Below are 19,484 nucleotides of genomic sequence, written 5' to 3' on the forward strand. Positions count from 1 at the left end.
TCGATCGACAACGGCAACACTGTTGCAAACTGTCAAAGCAATTTGTCAACCGGAGTAGTTAAGACACTCCCTATTCCTGATATTTTGATAAAAATTAACGCTTTTCGTGAATAATGCCCCTGATCTAGTAACTACAAATAAAGGTGGATAATGTTCAACTTCCGCTAAGCTGATACGAACCGAGCTGCTTTGTCATAACAGGTATGTTGCACGGGAAGTAAAACTATTTAAGCACAGTAGTAGTACACGGTACTTTATGTTTATTGAACCTTATATCCGCTGCTGATTTCTGTCTTCCGGGACTGATTAATTAAGAGATACTGGGAATCATTATTCTGCAGTTACTGCTTTCCTCAATTTAATGTGTGCGATGCATGTTAGTAAACTGCATAAACTACAGGTTCGTCCCATGCCGTTTTCTGTGCGCATTTTCGACGGATTAGGTCAATAAACAAAAATAATGCATTTCATTTGTTTTGTTCATAACATTGATATTGGAGCCTGAATCATAATAGGATTCTGAATGGCCACTAAATTTTATGAACATAATACCTACATGAGTTTTCTTTTTATAACATATTTGTCCCTGTCCCTTCTGTCTTGATATTCTTAATTGTTAGGCACTCTTTATTAGCTTAAGCTGCAATATGGCCCTTTTGATAAGTTATCTTTCTTCATTTTGTCATTAAACTCTTTGTGTATTGATACTGTTGGTACTCAGTTTGTTTACCATTTGATTACAAAATTAGGATATTTTTAACTTTTTGAATTGTGTTTCACTTTATCAATTGTCTCACCTAAAAGTGAGTACCTTCACAGGACAATTTTTTTTTAGAAAATTTGTTTCTTGTGGTATAGGGAATGAAAACTAGCATAGTCTTTATCAAGGGTAAAGCTGTCACCATAAGCCAGGTGGTCTACAGGTAGATCCTGGTTATGGTTGTTTAACCCGTCATACGTCCTAGACACTACATTAGTCTGTAACTTTTTTTTGTGGGAAATGTCCTTAAGACTACTGGTAGCCTCTAGGACATTTCCCAGGTTAAGCAACATGCTATTTTTGATTTCTGGTATCTTTAAAAGAATATTCAACAGGACAAACTGAAGTTTATTATTATAAATAAGGGGCTTAACTTTTACTGTTATAAAGATAATATTGAATATTTTTTTTAATAGTTCATAGCAAAACAGTGTAAAAGGTCCTTAGATTAGGGTGGATTGATGGGGTGATTATGAAAACTTGTCAACTGTTATAAATAAGTTTCTTGCTACACAAACCGAAGTTAGATATGACTTGAGCCATTTTGCACAATTCTCTAATCAGGGCAGAAAGATCTAAGTGCATGATTACAATTTATATATGTTCAAAGCAAAATGGTTTAAGTTTATGTACACTTCTTTAATAGATCAAGGATAAATGATTTAAATCACTCACTAAGTAGAATCTGTTCATAGATTTAAAACACCCACCTAGTTTTTTTTTTTTGAGGCTTAAGTGCAGCTGTGTGACTATGCCAGCCTCATTGAAAGACTCGATGTCCACATTCATCAAACACTTCTATTGTGATGTCCAGATTATCTGGCTGCAAAGGAGTGCTTGATGAACCTGTAAATTCATACTGCATCTTCCGATACCGGACAACTCAAAATAATATTCACTGCACCATTGAATAGGTCCAAATCACTCAAATACCTCTCGCGGATATCCTTAGTCAATAGAGACTCCACCAAAAAGTGTATTAAGTCCTCAATCTTATTACAATCTGTGCACATGGGGGATTGAACTACTTTCATCATATTTAAAAATTTATTCAATGGAACATGTCCTGACCATACTAATAATTAATAATAAATTGTTTTAATCTCAAATACCTACCCGTGTTGGTTTGTGTTCATTTGCATATAATTTAAACACTATTTTTAGATGAAAGAATAAACTGATTTTAGTACGATATTTAGTATAAATAATAAACAAATATAAAGGAATCAAGCGACAAAAAGACTAAAAAGTGGTCAAGGAAAATTAGCACTAGTCAAATTGTTTCATATGCTAGTTCAGGTAAGAGATTAAGTGTGAAAAATATTGTTGAAATGTTCAAGGCAAAATGATTTAAGTTACATGCATTAAAAATTCTGGTTAAAGCAAAATGATTAACATTAGAATGTAAATTCATTCAATTCGATCAAGTAAAAACAATTCAAATGTCAATGCCATTTGTTTCCATCTGAAGGAATGATCCTGTGCTGGTCTCTTTTTCAGGTTTTCTTGTGCATCCATGTCTCAGTTTGTATTTACGAAAAGATTTAAGTTAAACTTTTTTTTTGTGAATCTATATACTGCAAAAAAAAACAAATGTCTTCACGGCACTTACGTCCTTTTGTTGAGAAGCGCAGTTTTTCGGCAATAACTCAAAAACGGTATACCCGATCATGTTGAAACCAATTTTCGTTGAAAGTTTTTATTAAGTGTTACCTTTCCATATTTTTTGCATATTTTTTGGACAAACTGTTTACAAGATAGAGGGGGGGGAACACAACTTTTGCTACTTTGGGAGCGATTATTTCCGGAAATCTTCACTTAATCAAAATTTTTTTTGAGAAACCTAAATACCTTTTCAAAAGAGCTGTTGAACTACGTGCCACACGTTGATGCAAGTTAATTTTTTATATTTTTTTTTTTCAATTTCTGTTACGTGTATGGAGTGACCCCACCTATAAATACTTATTTTTGTAATTTAGCTACAAAACTAAATAGCGGCTTTTACAAGACATCTGTACTCCAAATTTCACTAATATACATGTAGTTTTCGAGTAAAATGCCTGCGACATACGGACGGACGGACAGACAGACAGACGGACTTGATGAAACTATAAGGGTTCTGTTTTTGCCATTTTGGCCCCGGAACCCTAAAAACAAATTCACTACACTTGAATCCCCGTAAACCGAAATGATACCTAAATTTTCGATGGAGCGAAGTACCAAAAAAGTGCTCAGATTTAACTCAAACGACGCGGAAAAATTCGCTGATTCCAATGATGTATGTAACTCAATAATCTCAATATCGGCCAAAATGGCGCTTGAATCAATTAGCCTTTTAACTGTCGAAATGTGTTTTTGATTCATACATATTTTGCAAAATAAAGTTAATAAATTGAATTTGTTTGTTATCTCTCTTATGTAACATATCAATGTCAAGTTTGTGAATATTTGACCTCAAAATAACTGTGCATTCAATAGTTAATTATGTTTTTTTTCCTGTTCACAAAAAACTTAATTACCAGGTAGTTTCTATCAATGAACTGAGCCATGTGTCAAAATTAACAGAAATCAAATAAAACACAGTATATACTATAGTTTTGTATGTATATTATATATTTATTTATTACCTATAGTATAATAAAGAGGTACTCCTAGACATTGTCTATTATTTATTTATTAATATGAAGTAAACTCTTGAACTACTGAACCAATTTTAAAAATTCACAAATAGATAACTTCACTATTTCAATTAACACAGGATACTTCTAAGAGCAAAGTTCTCATGAGACAAGACAAAACTGCAGATAGTATGTTATTTATTTATTTTGTTAATGATTTATTTGACTAGACAAGCTCACATGCTTTATCACTGGTGACTTCCGTTTAGATGTATTACTCATTTTTATTTTTAGCTTGTAATTATGATTACCTCAGCAATTAAAATACATTTAGAATATTTTTTTTACAGTTAAGATGTCTACAATGTCAAGGTCAGTCCACATCAGCCAGCAGAAGTTGGCTGAGAAGCTCATCATCCTCAATGACCGTGGCATCGGTATGTTAACACGCATCTACAACATCAAGAAAGCATGCGGAGATGCCAAATCCAAACCTGCTTTCCTCTCAGACAAGACACTAGAATCTTCAATCAAACACATTGTGCGAAGATTCCCCAGCATCGATGTAAAAGGCCTTCAGGCAATCTCAAATATAAGGAATGACATAATAAAATCCCTTTCACTGTACTATTATACATTTGTAGATCTTTTGGATTTTAAAGACAATGTTGCAGATCTCCTGAACACCATGTCAGCTTGCCAGATAACACTCGATTTGACTCTAAACTTTGAATTGACTAAGAATTACTTAGATCTGGTCACTACTTATGTTGCTTTAATGATCCTACTGTCTCGTGTTGAGGATCGTAAAGCAGTGTTGGGGCTCTTCAATGCTGCGCATGAAATGGTTCACAACCAGATAGATTCCAGTTTCCCTCGTTTAGGTCAATTGATTGTAGACTATGATGCCCCACTGAAAAAACTTTCAGAGGAATTTGCTCCACATCAAAAGATGTTGGCCAGTGCCTTAAACTCATTGTGGCATGTGTATCCCGCAAGAAATTTGACTGCTGAACACTGGAGGTCTGAGCAGAAATTGAGTTTGGTTAGTAATCCAGCACAGCTCCTTAAACCCTCAGAAACTAACACAATGTCTTGTGAATATGTATCTTTAGAATCCTTGGAGAGGTGGGTTATATTTGGCTTTGCTCTCTGTCACCAAATGCTCCAGCAGGATCATGCAAATAAGATGTGGGTGAGTGCCTTGGAGTCAGGCTGGGTTTTGGCATTGTTCCGCGATGAAGTAATCTATATACACACTTACATTCAAAGTTTCTTTGACGGAATTAAAGGCTATGGAAAGAGAATATCTGAAGTAAAAGATTGTTATCACCATGCTGTACAAAAAGCAGGATATAAGCATAGAGAAAGACGAAAGTTTTTGAGAACTGCACTGAAAGAGCTTGGTCTTATTTTGACAGACCAACCTGGCTTGCTTGGTCCCAAAGCCTTGCTAATATTTATCGGTCTTTGCTATGCGAGAGATGAAGTGTTTTGGCTGCTGCGCCACAATGACAATCCCCCACAAAAAGTTAAAGGCAAAGCAGCTGAGGACTTGGTTGACCGTCAGCTACCTGAACTGCTGTTTCACATGGAAGAGCTAAGAGCGCTGGTACGTAAATACAGTCAAGTCATGCAGAGATATTATGTCCAATATTTATCTGGATTTGACGCAGTGGCTTTGAATCTGATGATACAGAATCTTCAAGTATGCCCTGAGGACGAAAGTATAATTCTCTCGTCACTATGCAACACTGCCGCGAATATGAACGTGAAGCAAGTGGAAGATAACGAACTCTTCGATTTCCGCGCTTTTCGCTTGGATTGGTTCAGATTGCAAACATACACCTCTCTTGCTAAAACCCCTTTAAATCTGATAGACCAGAGAGAATTAGCACAATTTATAGACAAAATGGTTTTCCATACTAAAATGGTGGATAATCTAGACGAAATCATGGTGGAAACGTCTGACTTATCGCTTTTCTGTTTTTACAGCAAGATATTTGAAAGCCAATTTCACTTGTGCTTAGAGTTTCCAGCCCAAAACAGATACATTATTGCATTCCCACTGATCTGTAGCCATTTCCAAAACTGCACCCATGAATTATGCCCCGAAGAAAGACACCACATCAGAGAACGAAGTCTCTCCGTGGTTAATATATACTTGGATGAGATGGCTAAAGAAGCGAAAAATATTATCACCACAATTTGTGATGAACAGTGCACGATGAGCGACAAGCTGCTACCGAAACATTGCGCGCAAACGATCGCCCATCTAGCCAACAGAAAGAAAAAGGATAAAAACAAGAAAAATATTACTGAAATAGTGAAGCCTGGAGCCGAGAGTTACAGAAAGACTAGAGAAGAATTAACAACAATGGATAAACTTCACATGGCACTGACAGAGCTCTGTTATGCAATTAACTACTGTACCACAGTGAATGTTTGGGAATACACTTTCGCTCCCCGAGAATATCTTCACCAACATTTAGAAAACAGATTCTCAAAAGCATTGGTGGGTATGGTAATGTTTAACCAAGATACGAGTGAAATAGCAAAGCCTTCAGAATTGTTGGTCAGCGTCCGTGCGTACATGAACGTACTGCAAAGTGTCGAGAACTACGTACACATCGATATTACAAGAGTATTTAACAATTGTCTGTTACAACAGACACAGAACATGGACAGTCATGGTGAAAAGACCATTGCATCGCTGTATACACAATGGTACTCAGAAATCTTACTTAGACGAGTAAGTGCTGGCAGCATTTGTTTCTCAATGAACCAAAAAGCGTTCGTGAGCTTGACTGCCGAGGGGGCAATTCCATTCAATGCGGAAGAATATTCAGATATCAACGAACTACGAGCTTTAGCCGAACTCGTCGGACCGTACGGAATGAAACTGCTTAGCGAAACATTGATGTGGCATATTGCCAGCCAAGTGCAGGAGCTAAAGAAGTTGGTAGTTCAGAATAAAGAAGTACTGCAAATGTTGCGAACTAATTTTGACAAGCCTGAGATAATGAGAGAACAGTTCAAAAGACTGCAGAATGTGGACAACGTTTTACAGAGGATGACAATAATTGGAGTAATACTGAGCTTCCGCCAAGTGGCGCAAGAGTCTTTGCTAGACGTATTAGAACGACGGATTCCTTTCCTTATAAGCTCGATAAAAGATTTCCAGCAGCAGCTGCCAAGTGGCGACCCGACGCGAGTAATATCGGAGATGTGTTCCGCTGCGGGTTTACCGTGTAAAGTGGACCCAACGCTAGCGTCAGCGCTGCGGCAGAATAAAGCCGAATTAGAAGAAGAAGAACATCTTGTTGTATGCCTGCTGATGGTGTTTGTGGCAGTTTCCCTCCCGCGGCTCGCTCGTAGCGAGGGATCCTTCTACAGGGCCTCTCTGGAAGGCCACGCTAACAACATTCACTGTATGGCGCCTGCTATAAATCACATCTTTGGAGCGTTATTCACTATCTGTGGTCAGGGCGACATTGAAGATCGCATGAAAGAATTTTTGGCTCTAGCTTCGTCGTCTCTTTTGCGACTAGGACAAGAAACAGATAAAGAAGCAATCAAAAACCGCGAATCTGTTTACTTGCTTCTCGACCTTATAGTGCAGGAGTCTCCATTCCTGACTATGGACCTTTTGGAATCATGCTTTCCGTATGTACTGATTCGTAATGCGTATCACGAAGTTTACAAACAGGAACAGATGCTTTTACATTCGTAAGAAAATGTAAGATTGTAAAATTAAGAGAGACATGATTGCATTGTGCATTTAATGATTTTATAAAGAGCGTCAAAACGCCACCCTTTTATATTATCGCTGTAGACAAATTCTAATATAACAATTTAATTTATAAAAGCCCCCTTGTACTGCACTCCTTGAGATTGTAATTTATTTGACCTGGTTTCTATTTTATTATGAATGATTAGTGAGAAGATACAACTTCAACTCAATATTTAAGTTCATATTACGTATTTAATTGAGTCCACCGAAATAATCCTGCATCTGAAATGAAAGATCTTTGGCTATATCGAAAATACAAACTGAAACATAGATGCTGGTCTATTTTTCTGGTTTTTCTGTGCATCTATGTTTCAGTTTGTATTTTCGATATGGGTTTTACGGGATGACCGTAAAAGTAACAAAATTAGGAGTTGAAATAAAAAAATACAAAGACTCCAAAAACCAATCTTAATTTAGATCTTTACAAATGGGAGCCTGGTTTTAATGTCGTGCAAAAACGAACGTCATGAAAACTAAATCTTTGACCCTATTCCAAAAAAAAACATTCTGTTGAGGCCAGCGCAAACTGGCGGACGCAAGAAACGGCAGAGGATATTGAATATTAAAATGTACATTTTATGCATTTTCAATTGCAAGAAAGTATCTTGGACACGGATCTGCTCGCTATCGATTCCTTCTTTGAGGATACCGCGGCGAACTACTCCGGAATTCACCCATATGACCCCGGACTGGACGCAAGCGGCGAGCATATGTTCTCTCCGGCAGGGCTACCACGAAACTCGAAGTTCGTATCGTACCTTCCCTCTCGCTCTCGTATTAAATAGTATAAGTGTCAGAGGGACCGCACGGCACGAACTTCGAGTTTCGCAGTAGCCCTGCGGATCCCGTGACAATTGACATTCCGGCGAACGTTCGCGGTCTCGTAGTTGATTGGATTGTTTTTATCAGTGTGCGCTAAAGGGCACAAATACTCTGCCGTCCCGTCCGCCGGCTTGCACTGGCATTTAGAAAGACTACGTTATAAATAAAAAAAATGTTTATTACTTTTATTATTTAAGCTTGAGATAAGGAGTTAAAAATAAAATAAGCAAATACAATTTATTATGTTTTAAGAGTAACTGTAATTATTTACGTTATATTCAGACAAATGTACCTAAACCCGCCTTTGTTTGTCCTTTATGTATGGAAAATGTTATATATTTTTATCAGTAAAAAGTTCAACTATCCATTTTCATTGTATTTGTAATATTCGTGTTATTTCTATGCTCTTTTATTGAGAACTGTGTAAAATACTTATTAAAGATAGTCGCTTTTATGGAATTGAATAATTTGAATAGATAGTTATTCTTATTATCAATAAATTAGATTTTAGGGCTCTTGGCGAATCATTCTGAGAGGAGGTCTGTGCCCAGCAGTGGGACGTAATTAGGCTGGGATGATGGCGAATCCCGCGTATACTCTTATTTAATTCAATAGGGTTATGTTATTACCCTAATGTTTGTGCACTTATTGTTTTTTGTTCGGTAAAATTATGACGATTATGCGCCAATATAGTTCAATCCAAACATAAAGAACTGAAAAATATGTCACTTACTAAAAGACTTTTAAAGTTGATGGAAGTAATTTTATTTATGTTGTTCTAAATGTATTTATTCGCCTAATTTCGTCTCTGTTTTCATTAAAATCGGGTCGGATATCTTGGACGCTCAGTATGCCAAGTTTCCGTGTGTGTATCAATACAAAGCCCGTTAGACAGTTTTATACCTAGCCTGTAAATAATTTAATATGTACACATTAAAAACAACAAATATAAATAAAAAACTTGTCTTATTTAAAAAGAAACAGATTAATAAATAAAAATTCCATTTTAATGTAAAATTTATTGTTTTTTTTATTATTTTGAAATCACATGTTGTAACATTCATCTCGTTAATTAAAAATATTCACATTGTCTTTTAAATAATCTATTACGGTAATCTAGCTTACTTAGGAGAAATAATGCCATTGAGTACTACGACGATGGAGTTACACGGTATCCACCATACACAATTGGTCAAGTCGCTCTACATCGGAAACATTACCCTCTCGGTTTACATACAAATATACAATGTTATAGTACAATTTTGAGAACTTGCGTATCGTTTCGACATTCACTAATAAAATGGCATTACTATGGTATACTTATAAGATTGACCCTTAACATTAAATGTATAGAAAACATAAAAAATACATCATGCTCTTTGGCTTGCACGACGGAAAGTTAACTCTACGCGTAGTATGTATGACCATTAACGAATATCATCTATCAAAGAGATCAACTGAAACGACCGAGGAAACAATCGTATTATACATGTATATACGTACTGTGATATGCAAGTTTGTATGCCCGTAAAACGAAATTGAACCAACCATAACAACTGAGTCGCAATCAAATTGAGCCAACCATAACAACTGAGTCGCAATCAAATTGAGCCGCGAGCGCATGGCGCCGCCGGGTATCCCAGAACGCATAGTCACAAATTTCATAACAAGATTGTATGATTTTTCAGTCTAATCATATTATTTGATCATTTGGCAATACTGTAATTTTTTTCATAATTTACAATCTACTTAAAAATAACATTAAATGAATACAAAAAGTACAAGTCCTTAGGAAGACTAAATGCAGAATTTGGAAATACTTTGAGCCCATAAAGCTTTCATTGATTTAATTAAATAATTTAAGGACCATTACATAATGTTTAGCAGGTGTAAACATTTACCCCCTTATTCATTTTAATAATTTACGTTTGTTTAACATCCGTTTATCTTTCACTTAAGCATTTCTTTTTGCCGGACACAGACAAAATAAGCCAGTCAGTTAACTTGGATGAATAAGGGAGTTAGTTATACGAGTGTGTCGCTAAATGTAAACCACTAGGATGACCAATTTCCATACATACAATAATCATCAATATCTTACGCTTAAGCTAATAAATCTCAGCAAAAATGGTGTATCCATTCATTTTAATACTTTAGAAAACGAAGTTTACTAGCGACAACACGTTTGTAAATATTTCCACTTCGTTAACACAACTTGCCATGACTTTATCGACGTAGGTTTCCTGCTAACTAAAGACATATTTTAATGCCAATTAAAATTAAATGACAAATGAAAGTCGTGCCAAGTTATTTTAACTGTGTTGCTTATTGCCACAATGCTTTGGCTAGTTTACTGTTCATCAGTTGCGGCCTTAGCCATATCGTAACCACCGTGACGCGAATTTTAAATCTTGCTGAAACAAACTATTAGTGTAAACTTTACATCACTCAGGAGCCATACATTTATGGGGGCTAAGACGCAATATGTGATTTGTACAAAGAGTGGTGAACATTGACAAATAACAGTGTTTTACTTGTGTAGGAAGGGAAGGGGTTCCGAGAAATCTTGCGTACCCTTACATGGATGTGTTGAGGTCAAAAATGCCCAAAATCGTTCTTACATGATTAATGAATGGCCCCTAACTGGTTTTACAAAAAAAAAAAAAAAACTATTTGCAACATTCCGATGGAGGTGACGATATGGGAATTTGAACACACTAATCTATGTAATAGCTTCCGTCTTTAACTAAATAAACATTTAGAATTGCCTACTACCTCTCATCCCCTAGGTATGTTACATATCACACAGCGCTCACGCAAAAATCGCTTGGCAGTGTTAATGTGAATATGGCATTAGGTTATTGGAGATATTTGTGATTATAGCTACAGATGTCGCACGAACATGGAACACAACTAAAAGGGGCAACATAATACTTGTTACGAATACATTGAACTAACACCTGCCATAAATTTGAATAACATAAAGGAACAATCTATCAAAGAAAGGGATTACAAAATGGTATAATGGCACCTCCGCTTCCCTCTTACATTAACATACAATAAAAATAGATTACAAAATTACAATTATGGAGATTCCAGTAAAACAATGCATTAATTGTACACTAACTAGTATTGGTATTCAGTTTATAATCGTTTGATATTTTTACATCGTAGCTTTTTATTAACTCTTCATTTATATACAAAAATATACATAAATGCCTGTTGTATAAAGCAGCTCTGACAATTCTTTATTATCGTGGAGTTAAAGTATCACTGGCTTGTTAAGACACGCCTTTTGCATTTAAAAGATAATCTAATCCATTAAAATAATAGTAAATAAAACAGTTGATCGAGATATATGTTGAGCTCGTCAAGACGCAGTATACAAATAATCATATTTTTGATTGAGCAAACTTAGTTCTTACCAATAAAAACTGATATTGCGCTTTAGTCTATTCTAGCGGAAATAAATACGTCTTATAGTTTAATTTTGCTCTTAACAGAAGTAAATTTACGTAATGCAGCTTGATTTCATTCATATGTTGAAATGTCTACATTTAGTCTGCCCGCGCAGCAGAGCTTGGGGCTTGAGCTTGCACCTTCGGGGCCAGCTTCGCCACTCTGTGGTAACTTCGTAACATTTTAAGTAAGAGATATGTCTCATAAATTATCAGAGACTTTATCAGGGAGTGGCGAAACGGGCCTTTATAGTTGAAAACGACTTACGTCCCTGTCCCAGTAGGGGTTCTCTTAATTCAATGTCGAAAAATCTACACGAACTTTTCTCTAATGAAATACACGCGTTGTAACTTAGTGTAGGTATATTACAACAGAAACACCGTCAGAAATATTGGAGTGTTATTATAGTGCTCATTCTAAGACTGCACAGTCACATTTTCACAGTCACAGTCACAATTTGCACATAATAGTATCGTCTAAACACTTGCACCATTATATAAATATCGAGTCGAAGTGGAACTGCTACAGTTATTTTCGTATTTCCAAATTAGATCGGGCGCAACCAAATAAATGTTCCACGGACTTGTCTGAATCGTCCATGTGAACTATAGCCCATCGGTTTAACTTTAGGAAATCAGTTGCAAAAATATTTTTTTCCACAACCATACCACCTGGAAGCTTCTCGAGGTTCCACTCTCGAATATTCCATTACATTTTATAAATTAAATTACGCTAAGGAAGAAGATAAGTAGACAACTTTGTGCAATAGATACTACAGTAACATCGTGCCCATACCTTTTCAGCGTCGCATCTAGCACAATTTCAACATACTATATCAATATCATTTAGTGAGATGCGAGATTGATAAAGTAAAAAATCGATATTTAATAGATTCAATAAACTACAGAAAGCACGAGCCACCATTTTAGCACTTGAAACTTTCGAGCAGTGGAATCTCAAAAATCATTTTACGCTTTTTCACCATCTAAATAAAGCGGACAAGACGCATGAGAATACGCGTACCTAAGGCGTTACACTTTTTCTGTGCTCTTTTTTTCGAACCGGGTCTATGTACTGGTGCGTATGTTTTCAAAACAATACACAAAACCTTCAACGAGTATTTAATTACAGACATTAGTTGGCAAACACATTGTTTTTTTGTTTTCGGCGGCGAATGGAAACCCACACGCACACACACACACACACACAGGAAGGGTTTGTTTTATTTTCAACCGCACACAATACGCAGAAGACAGCTCGTGTGTGACAAAAATAATGCATTTTGTATAGCGTTTAGAGAAAAATATGCGCTGGAGACTCAGCTTTTGAATAAAGTCCTGTTCCGTCAGTTGAAGTTCAAATGTCGGCCTGTGCTTGGGGGTTGGTGACGGCGAGGGACTCGGGCGAGTGCAGCGTGATGGTGGTCTGGGAGGCGACGGTGACAGTTTTGTTGTCGGCGATCGGCTGCGGGGGCGCGGGACCGCGGTACACGTAACTGAGGATTAAAATTAACCAACATGTAGCATTTTCATATCCATTAATACGGAACTTTATTATTTAGTGTCAAATGTCACAACGGTTACTAAAGCTAATTGACATAGATAAATAAGAACTTTTCTGATAAAAAAACGAGGGAAAACCGTTATGCAGTAATCCATAACTAGGTGTAGTGGTACCCACCCGAGCAGCAGCGGCACGCCGGGCGCCAGAGCGAGCAGCTCGAGCCCGGCGGCGGGCGCGCAGTACGAGTACTGTCAGACCTTCTGCGAGCGCATCTCGTACGCCTGCGGGTACGCGTGCGCGTACGGCTCCGCGCGCCGCGCGCTCGGCCCCGGCGGCGCGGACGCTGCAACAACAATTTATATTAGGCTACGTACGCATTACGCGGCTAACTCTCTCTCGGTCTCTTTCTCGAGCATTATTTTAAAGAGAAACCGCGCTAAAACTGCGCGGCTATCCACTGGGTGCGTTTTTGCACTTATAAGCTTTATCATACCTACATCGCGCAATAGTGTTACGCCGAATTTGTGGAGTCGCGCAATTGGAGTTTTGATTTCAGCAGAAAATCTGGCGAAGCTAGCACTACAAAATTCAGTTCGTGGGGCTTTCGATTAGCGTGAAAAAGCTCTGCCACCCGCGCATCTGCTAATTATTTCCATCATAAACTGTCAGCATACTGGTCTCAATCTCTTGAAATTGCAGTACAGTTTATTGCAGTTTTATGCGTTAGTTATTCAATAAGACGAAAGAACGTGATCCGGTATGGTTTGCCACAATTTGAAAAATGAAGTGTTCATTCCAATATTTTTTTTCAGATGAGTTCCAACTAAGGGTCCGTGCTAAGTATGGCCGGTGATTAGTTAGGTAGTTAGTTAGTTACCTGGCTGCGCGAGGTAGGCGGCGGGCGGCGTGTACTTGTGCCTCGCGCGGCGGTGTCCGGGGCGCGGCGCGCGCGGCTCGCGCGGCGCGTTGTGCGCGTGCCGCATGCGCCGCAGCGTGTTCATCGGACGACGGAGCGTCTCGGACAGCCGTCTGCACAGGATAACAACACGTTCAACGGTACAGTCACAGAAAAACGCTTTAGCGATAAATTAATTATTCGCATATGAAGTCGTGGACAACAACTGGTAAAAAATAAAGTTCAAGCAGCTGGTAAAAAAAGACAGTAGGTTTTGTAGAAAGGTTCTTGGGGTTAGTATATTATCCTATGTTCCTTTAACCACCATCTGATTAAAATATAGCACAACATTATGGCCTCCCATAAATGTCAGACATCATGGTGTGTCCAATTTACCCCACATATGCCACAATACTGTACTGCGGCTACCCTTGGACGAGGGTATGTATGACCTAGTTACCTGGCCGGCGGGCGCTTAGGATTAGACGAAGGCGTATGCACCGCGCAGCACTTAACGAAGGCGCCCATAACGACGATGAGCGAGACCCCTCCGAGCAGCACCGCCCACCACTTCTCGGTGACCCAGGCCTGCACCGTGAGGAGCGTGGCTTGGTTCAGGAGGAGATTCTTGAGCCGCGCCAGCGGACCCTCCGCGTCCACCGCGCGGCATTTCAGAAACACGTCGCAGTAGCCCTGGGGACAATTCACGCTTTAGTACAGGAATCAATTATTTTGACAGTTGTAAGTTAGTAAGAGAGGCATCCTTTCCTCAATCCTCTTCGATAGAAAATTGAGACAATAATCCCTAAACTATCAGGTAATTCTAAAAAGCTTTTCTGTCAAGCAGATTTGGAATGAAAAATTACTATTTGATCAAGTCAAATCTATTTTACAAGCTCTTGAACATTCTATCTCATGTTTGAGACACGATAATCATCGATTTAATTAATTATTTCAGTAGTTACTTCCTAAAGTTTTCTCGTCTCCATCTTGCCCGAGCCAATGTTCTAGAGCTTCGAAGGGTTCCAGTAATTAAATATTAAAATAGTCCACATATTTTTATTATCTTACTTGTCTTTTCAAACCACGAACGAGTTTCAAAAGCTCTCTACATCTCACGCAACAAAATATCGAGCACTGGCAAGCGTCCGTTCACAGCCGCACCGCAAAGGAAAAGTTTCATGCACCGCGTAGGTCGACACGCGAGCAAGCGAGTCAACGCGCCGCGGTTTGCTCATGCTGCAGTAGACTGACCTGGAAGTTATCACAAGGCGAGCCGGGTCGCAGGCTGATGCCGCCGCGCGGCAGGCCGACGCGGTCGGCGAAGTCGGCCGTGCTGCGGCAGGAGTCGGGCTCGGGCCCGGTCTGGCACGCCAGCTGGCACAGCGCGCGCCGGTCCACCACGGCCGTCACGCCGTCCGCCACGCTCGTCGGCGCCGACGACAGGAAACACTCCTTCATGTCCCACGCTATGCATATGCTCTCGCTGCATTCGCCGTTCATGCACAGCTGAGTGCCTGGAAACGGAATAGAATTGTCAAACTGGTTTACAGATTTTTCAAACAGAAAGCAGTCCGATGGGGAAGGGATTAAAGGGGGCTTGCGCTTGCAAGCACCTTTCCCATCAACATCAAATATTAGTTAACACAGGCTGTCCTCGTCAGCCTGTGTCAGTTAATTGTTGGATATAGACTAGTCCCATTGCACGCCACTGATTTCAGGTAGACGCGTGGCTGCTGCGTGGACGCTGGTCGGGCTGTAGTTACCATTGTTGCAGAGGGTGCGGTTAGCCATGGGCCGCGGGCCGGGGCACTCGGCGGAGCGGCCGGAGCAGGTGGACGCGTGGCTGCATTCTGAAGCCTCGCGGCACGTCTGGTCGGCGCTGCGAGACACGAAGAGGCACGACGAGGAGTTGCAGCACGGGCCTTGTGACGGACTGTGGAACAACAGCTTAGTATCAAACACCTATAGCATACCGCAATAATGCTCTCTTCCATACTTACATACAGGAAGACCCCTGACCGGAGTAACGATGTAAGACTTTAGAAGGTGATCACTGCGAGTACTAAATTTGAACCTTAACCCCCATTTCAAGACTCAATGACAATTTTTATTTGACAGATAAATGTGATGTCGTCTTCGTTTATTTGGACAAGACAAACAGAGAAAGCAACACAGATATCCTGTCGCATAAAATTTATCAGTGAGTGGTGAAACAGACCCTAAATGTCTCTAACTAAAATGTATATTTTTTACAAAAACATCGAACAAGGATAGGTAGGTGCCGGTGGTAAATAGTATGCAGACATGCAGGGTGTTTGTCATCATCATTATCCTCAATATCGACCGCAAGACGTCCACTGCTAGACAAAGCCACAATGTCAGGTCCTGGGCCGCCCGCACACATCGGACTCCCACGAAATTCACCAGACCACCTTCCCTATCCTACCCACGCTACTTTTTCGTGTACCCTGGCCACCATTCAGAAACACATCGACCCCAAACGTCCATCAGTTCATCGAGCAATGTTCTCTTAAGTTTATCTATGTGTATATACATACACGTATGTATGTACGAGCTCTATTTACCTGCATTGGGTCATAGCTCGCCGCGTGCAACCTTTGGCTGTAAGATTGACGCCGCGTTCCGAATCGCTAATGACTCTCGGGTAACAGCAACGGTCCTTGCATTCGTTCTCATCGTAACCTGAAAGAAAAATAGCTAGTTTCAGAAACAAAACGTTATTTTGCAAATAGGCAGCAGAGGGCTAACACTTATCTCTTTTAAGTCTACCAGCGCTTTCGGCAAGGTCATCATTGCCAAAAACTTTGCAGAATGTTGTTCTTTGTAAAAAAACAAATTACAACCTCTATGTTGCTATTTAGCTTTGTAAATTATGTTTAAGTGTATAAAAGAACGTAAATTCAATTGAATTTTGGTATCTTTATGGTAGAAGGCAATACGTGCAACCGAGTGAATATCTCGTTGATGAAACCGTTCCAAACTTACCACAATCACATTGTTCCCCAGCTTCCACAATCTTGTTGCCGCAGAAAGCACCAGCACTCGCCGAGAGACAGTTCCTCTTGCGTCCGTCGCGCACCGCGTCCAACACTTGGCTGATGTTCCCGATAGAGCAGGCCGAGAACTGGCTGTTGTTCGGCCGGTCGCCGCTGGTCGCTGAGGCGAACATTATGAAGTTGCCCTTTTGACCGCCCGGCCGACATTCCGAAGGGTAATCGTGCTGTGAAAATTTGCGACGAGTTAGACACGAATTGAGGTTGCTCAATTGTTTCATGAGCAACTGATACAGATGCTCGTTTTTTATTTGTTTTTAGCTTTTGTAGATATATACATATATACAGGAAGATTCTGAAGTCACGATAGGAAGCGTTCCTACACAACGCAGTATATAAAGGTATAGTTATTTAACGCCGTATTTACTGGAGCGTTTACTAAACCACATCTCACACGACGAAAAAACTAAAAACAAAAGGACACTTATTGCACTAATAACTGCTACGACACGCCATCCTATAAATATCTGAGTTGATTAGGATTGGTTACTGATCACGTCTCCAGAATCGTCCTATATTATTCTATTTCCAAAACAGTAGCTTAAAGCTAATTTTGACGAAAAATAACTTACGGGTGAACCGAAATTGTGTCCAATCTCATGGGCCAGCGTCAACTGGCTGACCTTGGGCGGCACCCGACTGTTGTAGTTGACGAACGTGATGATGCCAGTGTTAAGAGACCTCTTGGTGCTCTGGTACATGCCGCCGATGGTCTCCGTGTAAGTCTTGTACTTCTCGCAGATACCGCCGGAGGCGCCGCTTGCACTCGCCACCCACGCTAAACCTACAAACAAACACAGATTGTTATTTTCTGATTCTATAAATTAAATATTGTGCTTATACAGAACCGCCTGGGTCTTTGAAAATTAAAAACAAAAACTTAATACTTATTACCGAACATCAGATATGAATTCTAAAAAAAAAATGTAAATTTTATTATTAGACACAAGCAATATTACATTTTTAGTAGTATACAGTGGACCCCAAACTAGGCTGAGCCTGTATCTTGGGGCCCGATGAGTTGGTTTACATCTCAGTTTACAGTTGCGTGCTTTTAAAAGAGCTTAAGATAGTCTAAACAGGCAAATAACTGATTTAAGCAGCACATTACAGAATCAAATAAACAGTCAAAAGAATGCTCAAAAGGCCAGAACATTGTTCGGAAAAATATTATGATATGATAAACGGACAGAAAAACAGAGTATACCACGCACCATATAAATCTGCCTAAAAGTTCATTACTTAATACTTACTCAGTTTTGACGCTTTTTTGAGATACTATTTTTATGCGACGTCTTTACGTTACTCCCGGATTGTGTTCTAATCGCTTAACGGTATAGTGCCTATTCAATTATTGGAATTATACCTTTATAGTTTTTGTGGTACTAGTCGTGGCAATGAACTTTTAGGCAAAGTTAGGCGGCGGAAGGTATATCAAAGGTTTTGTTTTGTGATAGACTAACATAGTCTAAAATAAGACTAAGGGCCTGTTTCACCATTCACTTTAAAATTCCTGTTTTCTTATCTGACAGATAATAATGTCACAAAACAATGTCGATAAACCGTGTCTTGAAAGTTCGACTTTAGCCACACGTACATTTGATAGGAAGTTGTTCAAAACTAAACAATAATTTGACTGACCGTACATGAAAAACATTGAGCAATAGGCTGCTTTATGACTTTGGAGCGATTTCTTCCAAGGAACATTACCATACAATGGAAAAAAAACATTTGCTCCTTCGGATTGCTCTTTCCAAAAGAATGAAACTGACTGGGGCTGCGAAATCTTTAAAAGACGTGACTATAATGCAACTTCAAATGAAAGAGGACTATTCAACATGAAACGGTCTGGATCTTGAGTTATGCGATTATAAAATTCAACTAGCGAATCTAAGATCAAACAGAAAGGGTTGTCTTCGCAATGCGCTTAGCACCTGGTCTAGATATCTTAATAGTCACTCTGATTTATCCTTTTTACTGTAAGCAATAAAAAAATCATGAAAGACTATACGTGCTGTGATTACGACTATATCGAGTTTCGAATCTCTAAACATACAAATAATAATGTTTAGATGATTCGAAACGCAAATTGTTCCTTATAAGACATTACAAGTTACGTTTTGCTTGTTTTGTTGCATTGTTTTAGTTCAACCATTTGAATGCGTTTGTATTTTATAATTAAATTATCAAAAGTACAAATTAAAAAGTTTTTTTTATTTTATTCGACTGGATGGCAAACGAGCAAGTGGGTCTCCTGATGGTAAGAAATCACCACCGCCCATAGACACCTGCAACACCAAAGAGATTGCAGATGCGTTGCCAACCTAGAGGCCTAAGTTTATATTTTATATTTTAGCACAAAAAGACATCACAAGCCTTACAACCACCGATTGTATTGTGAGGAGCTTATCGAAAAAGGTCGAGATTCCAGTTCTTATAAATAAATCAAACGAAAAGCCTTTGATTTATTCAGTGATTCCTGTGTAAAGAAATTTATAATAGGACTTGCCAAAATACTTACTAAGTGGCGCTGGAATAACTTCAAAAAAAAAAACAA

At 39.0% G+C, this 19,484-nt stretch overlaps 2 protein-coding genes across 2 annotated transcripts in view; one reads left to right on the forward strand and one right to left on the reverse strand.

Moving 5' to 3' along the window:
• Positions 1–9,010, forward strand: Hem (Nck associated protein 1 Hem). Its single transcript, XM_074086688.1, has 2 exons — positions 1–201; positions 3,729–9,010. Exon 2 carries the CDS (start codon positions 3,734–3,736, stop codon positions 7,109–7,111), a length of 3,378 nt encoding a protein of 1,125 aa, XP_073942789.1. The 5' UTR covers positions 1–201; positions 3,729–3,733; the 3' UTR covers positions 7,112–9,010.
• Positions 9,011–9,971: 961 nt separating this feature from the next.
• kuz (zinc-dependent metalloprotease kuz) overlaps positions 9,972–19,484 on the reverse strand; it is a 56,022-nt gene continuing 46,509 nt past the window's right edge. The window contains exons 9-17 of the mRNA XM_074086689.1: positions 17,500–17,711; positions 16,860–17,094; positions 16,439–16,556; positions 15,617–15,786; positions 15,105–15,367; positions 14,311–14,543; positions 13,833–13,984; positions 13,133–13,298; positions 9,972–12,947 (exon numbers count right to left, since the gene is read on the reverse strand). Of these exons, the coding sequence (XP_073942790.1) occupies positions 13,207–13,298; positions 13,833–13,984; positions 14,311–14,543; positions 15,105–15,367; positions 15,617–15,786; positions 16,439–16,556; positions 16,860–17,094; positions 17,500–17,711 (1,475 nt within the window). The 3' untranslated portion in view covers positions 9,972–12,947; positions 13,133–13,206. The remainder of the gene's footprint in view (positions 12,948–13,132; positions 13,299–13,832; positions 13,985–14,310; positions 14,544–15,104; positions 15,368–15,616; positions 15,787–16,438; positions 16,557–16,859; positions 17,095–17,499; positions 17,712–19,484) is intronic.

The sequence above is a fragment of the Choristoneura fumiferana genome, chromosome 4 (assembly GCF_025370935.1).
Source record: "Choristoneura fumiferana chromosome 4, NRCan_CFum_1, whole genome shotgun sequence".
Taxonomy (NCBI): Eukaryota; Metazoa; Arthropoda; class Insecta; order Lepidoptera; family Tortricidae; genus Choristoneura; species Choristoneura fumiferana.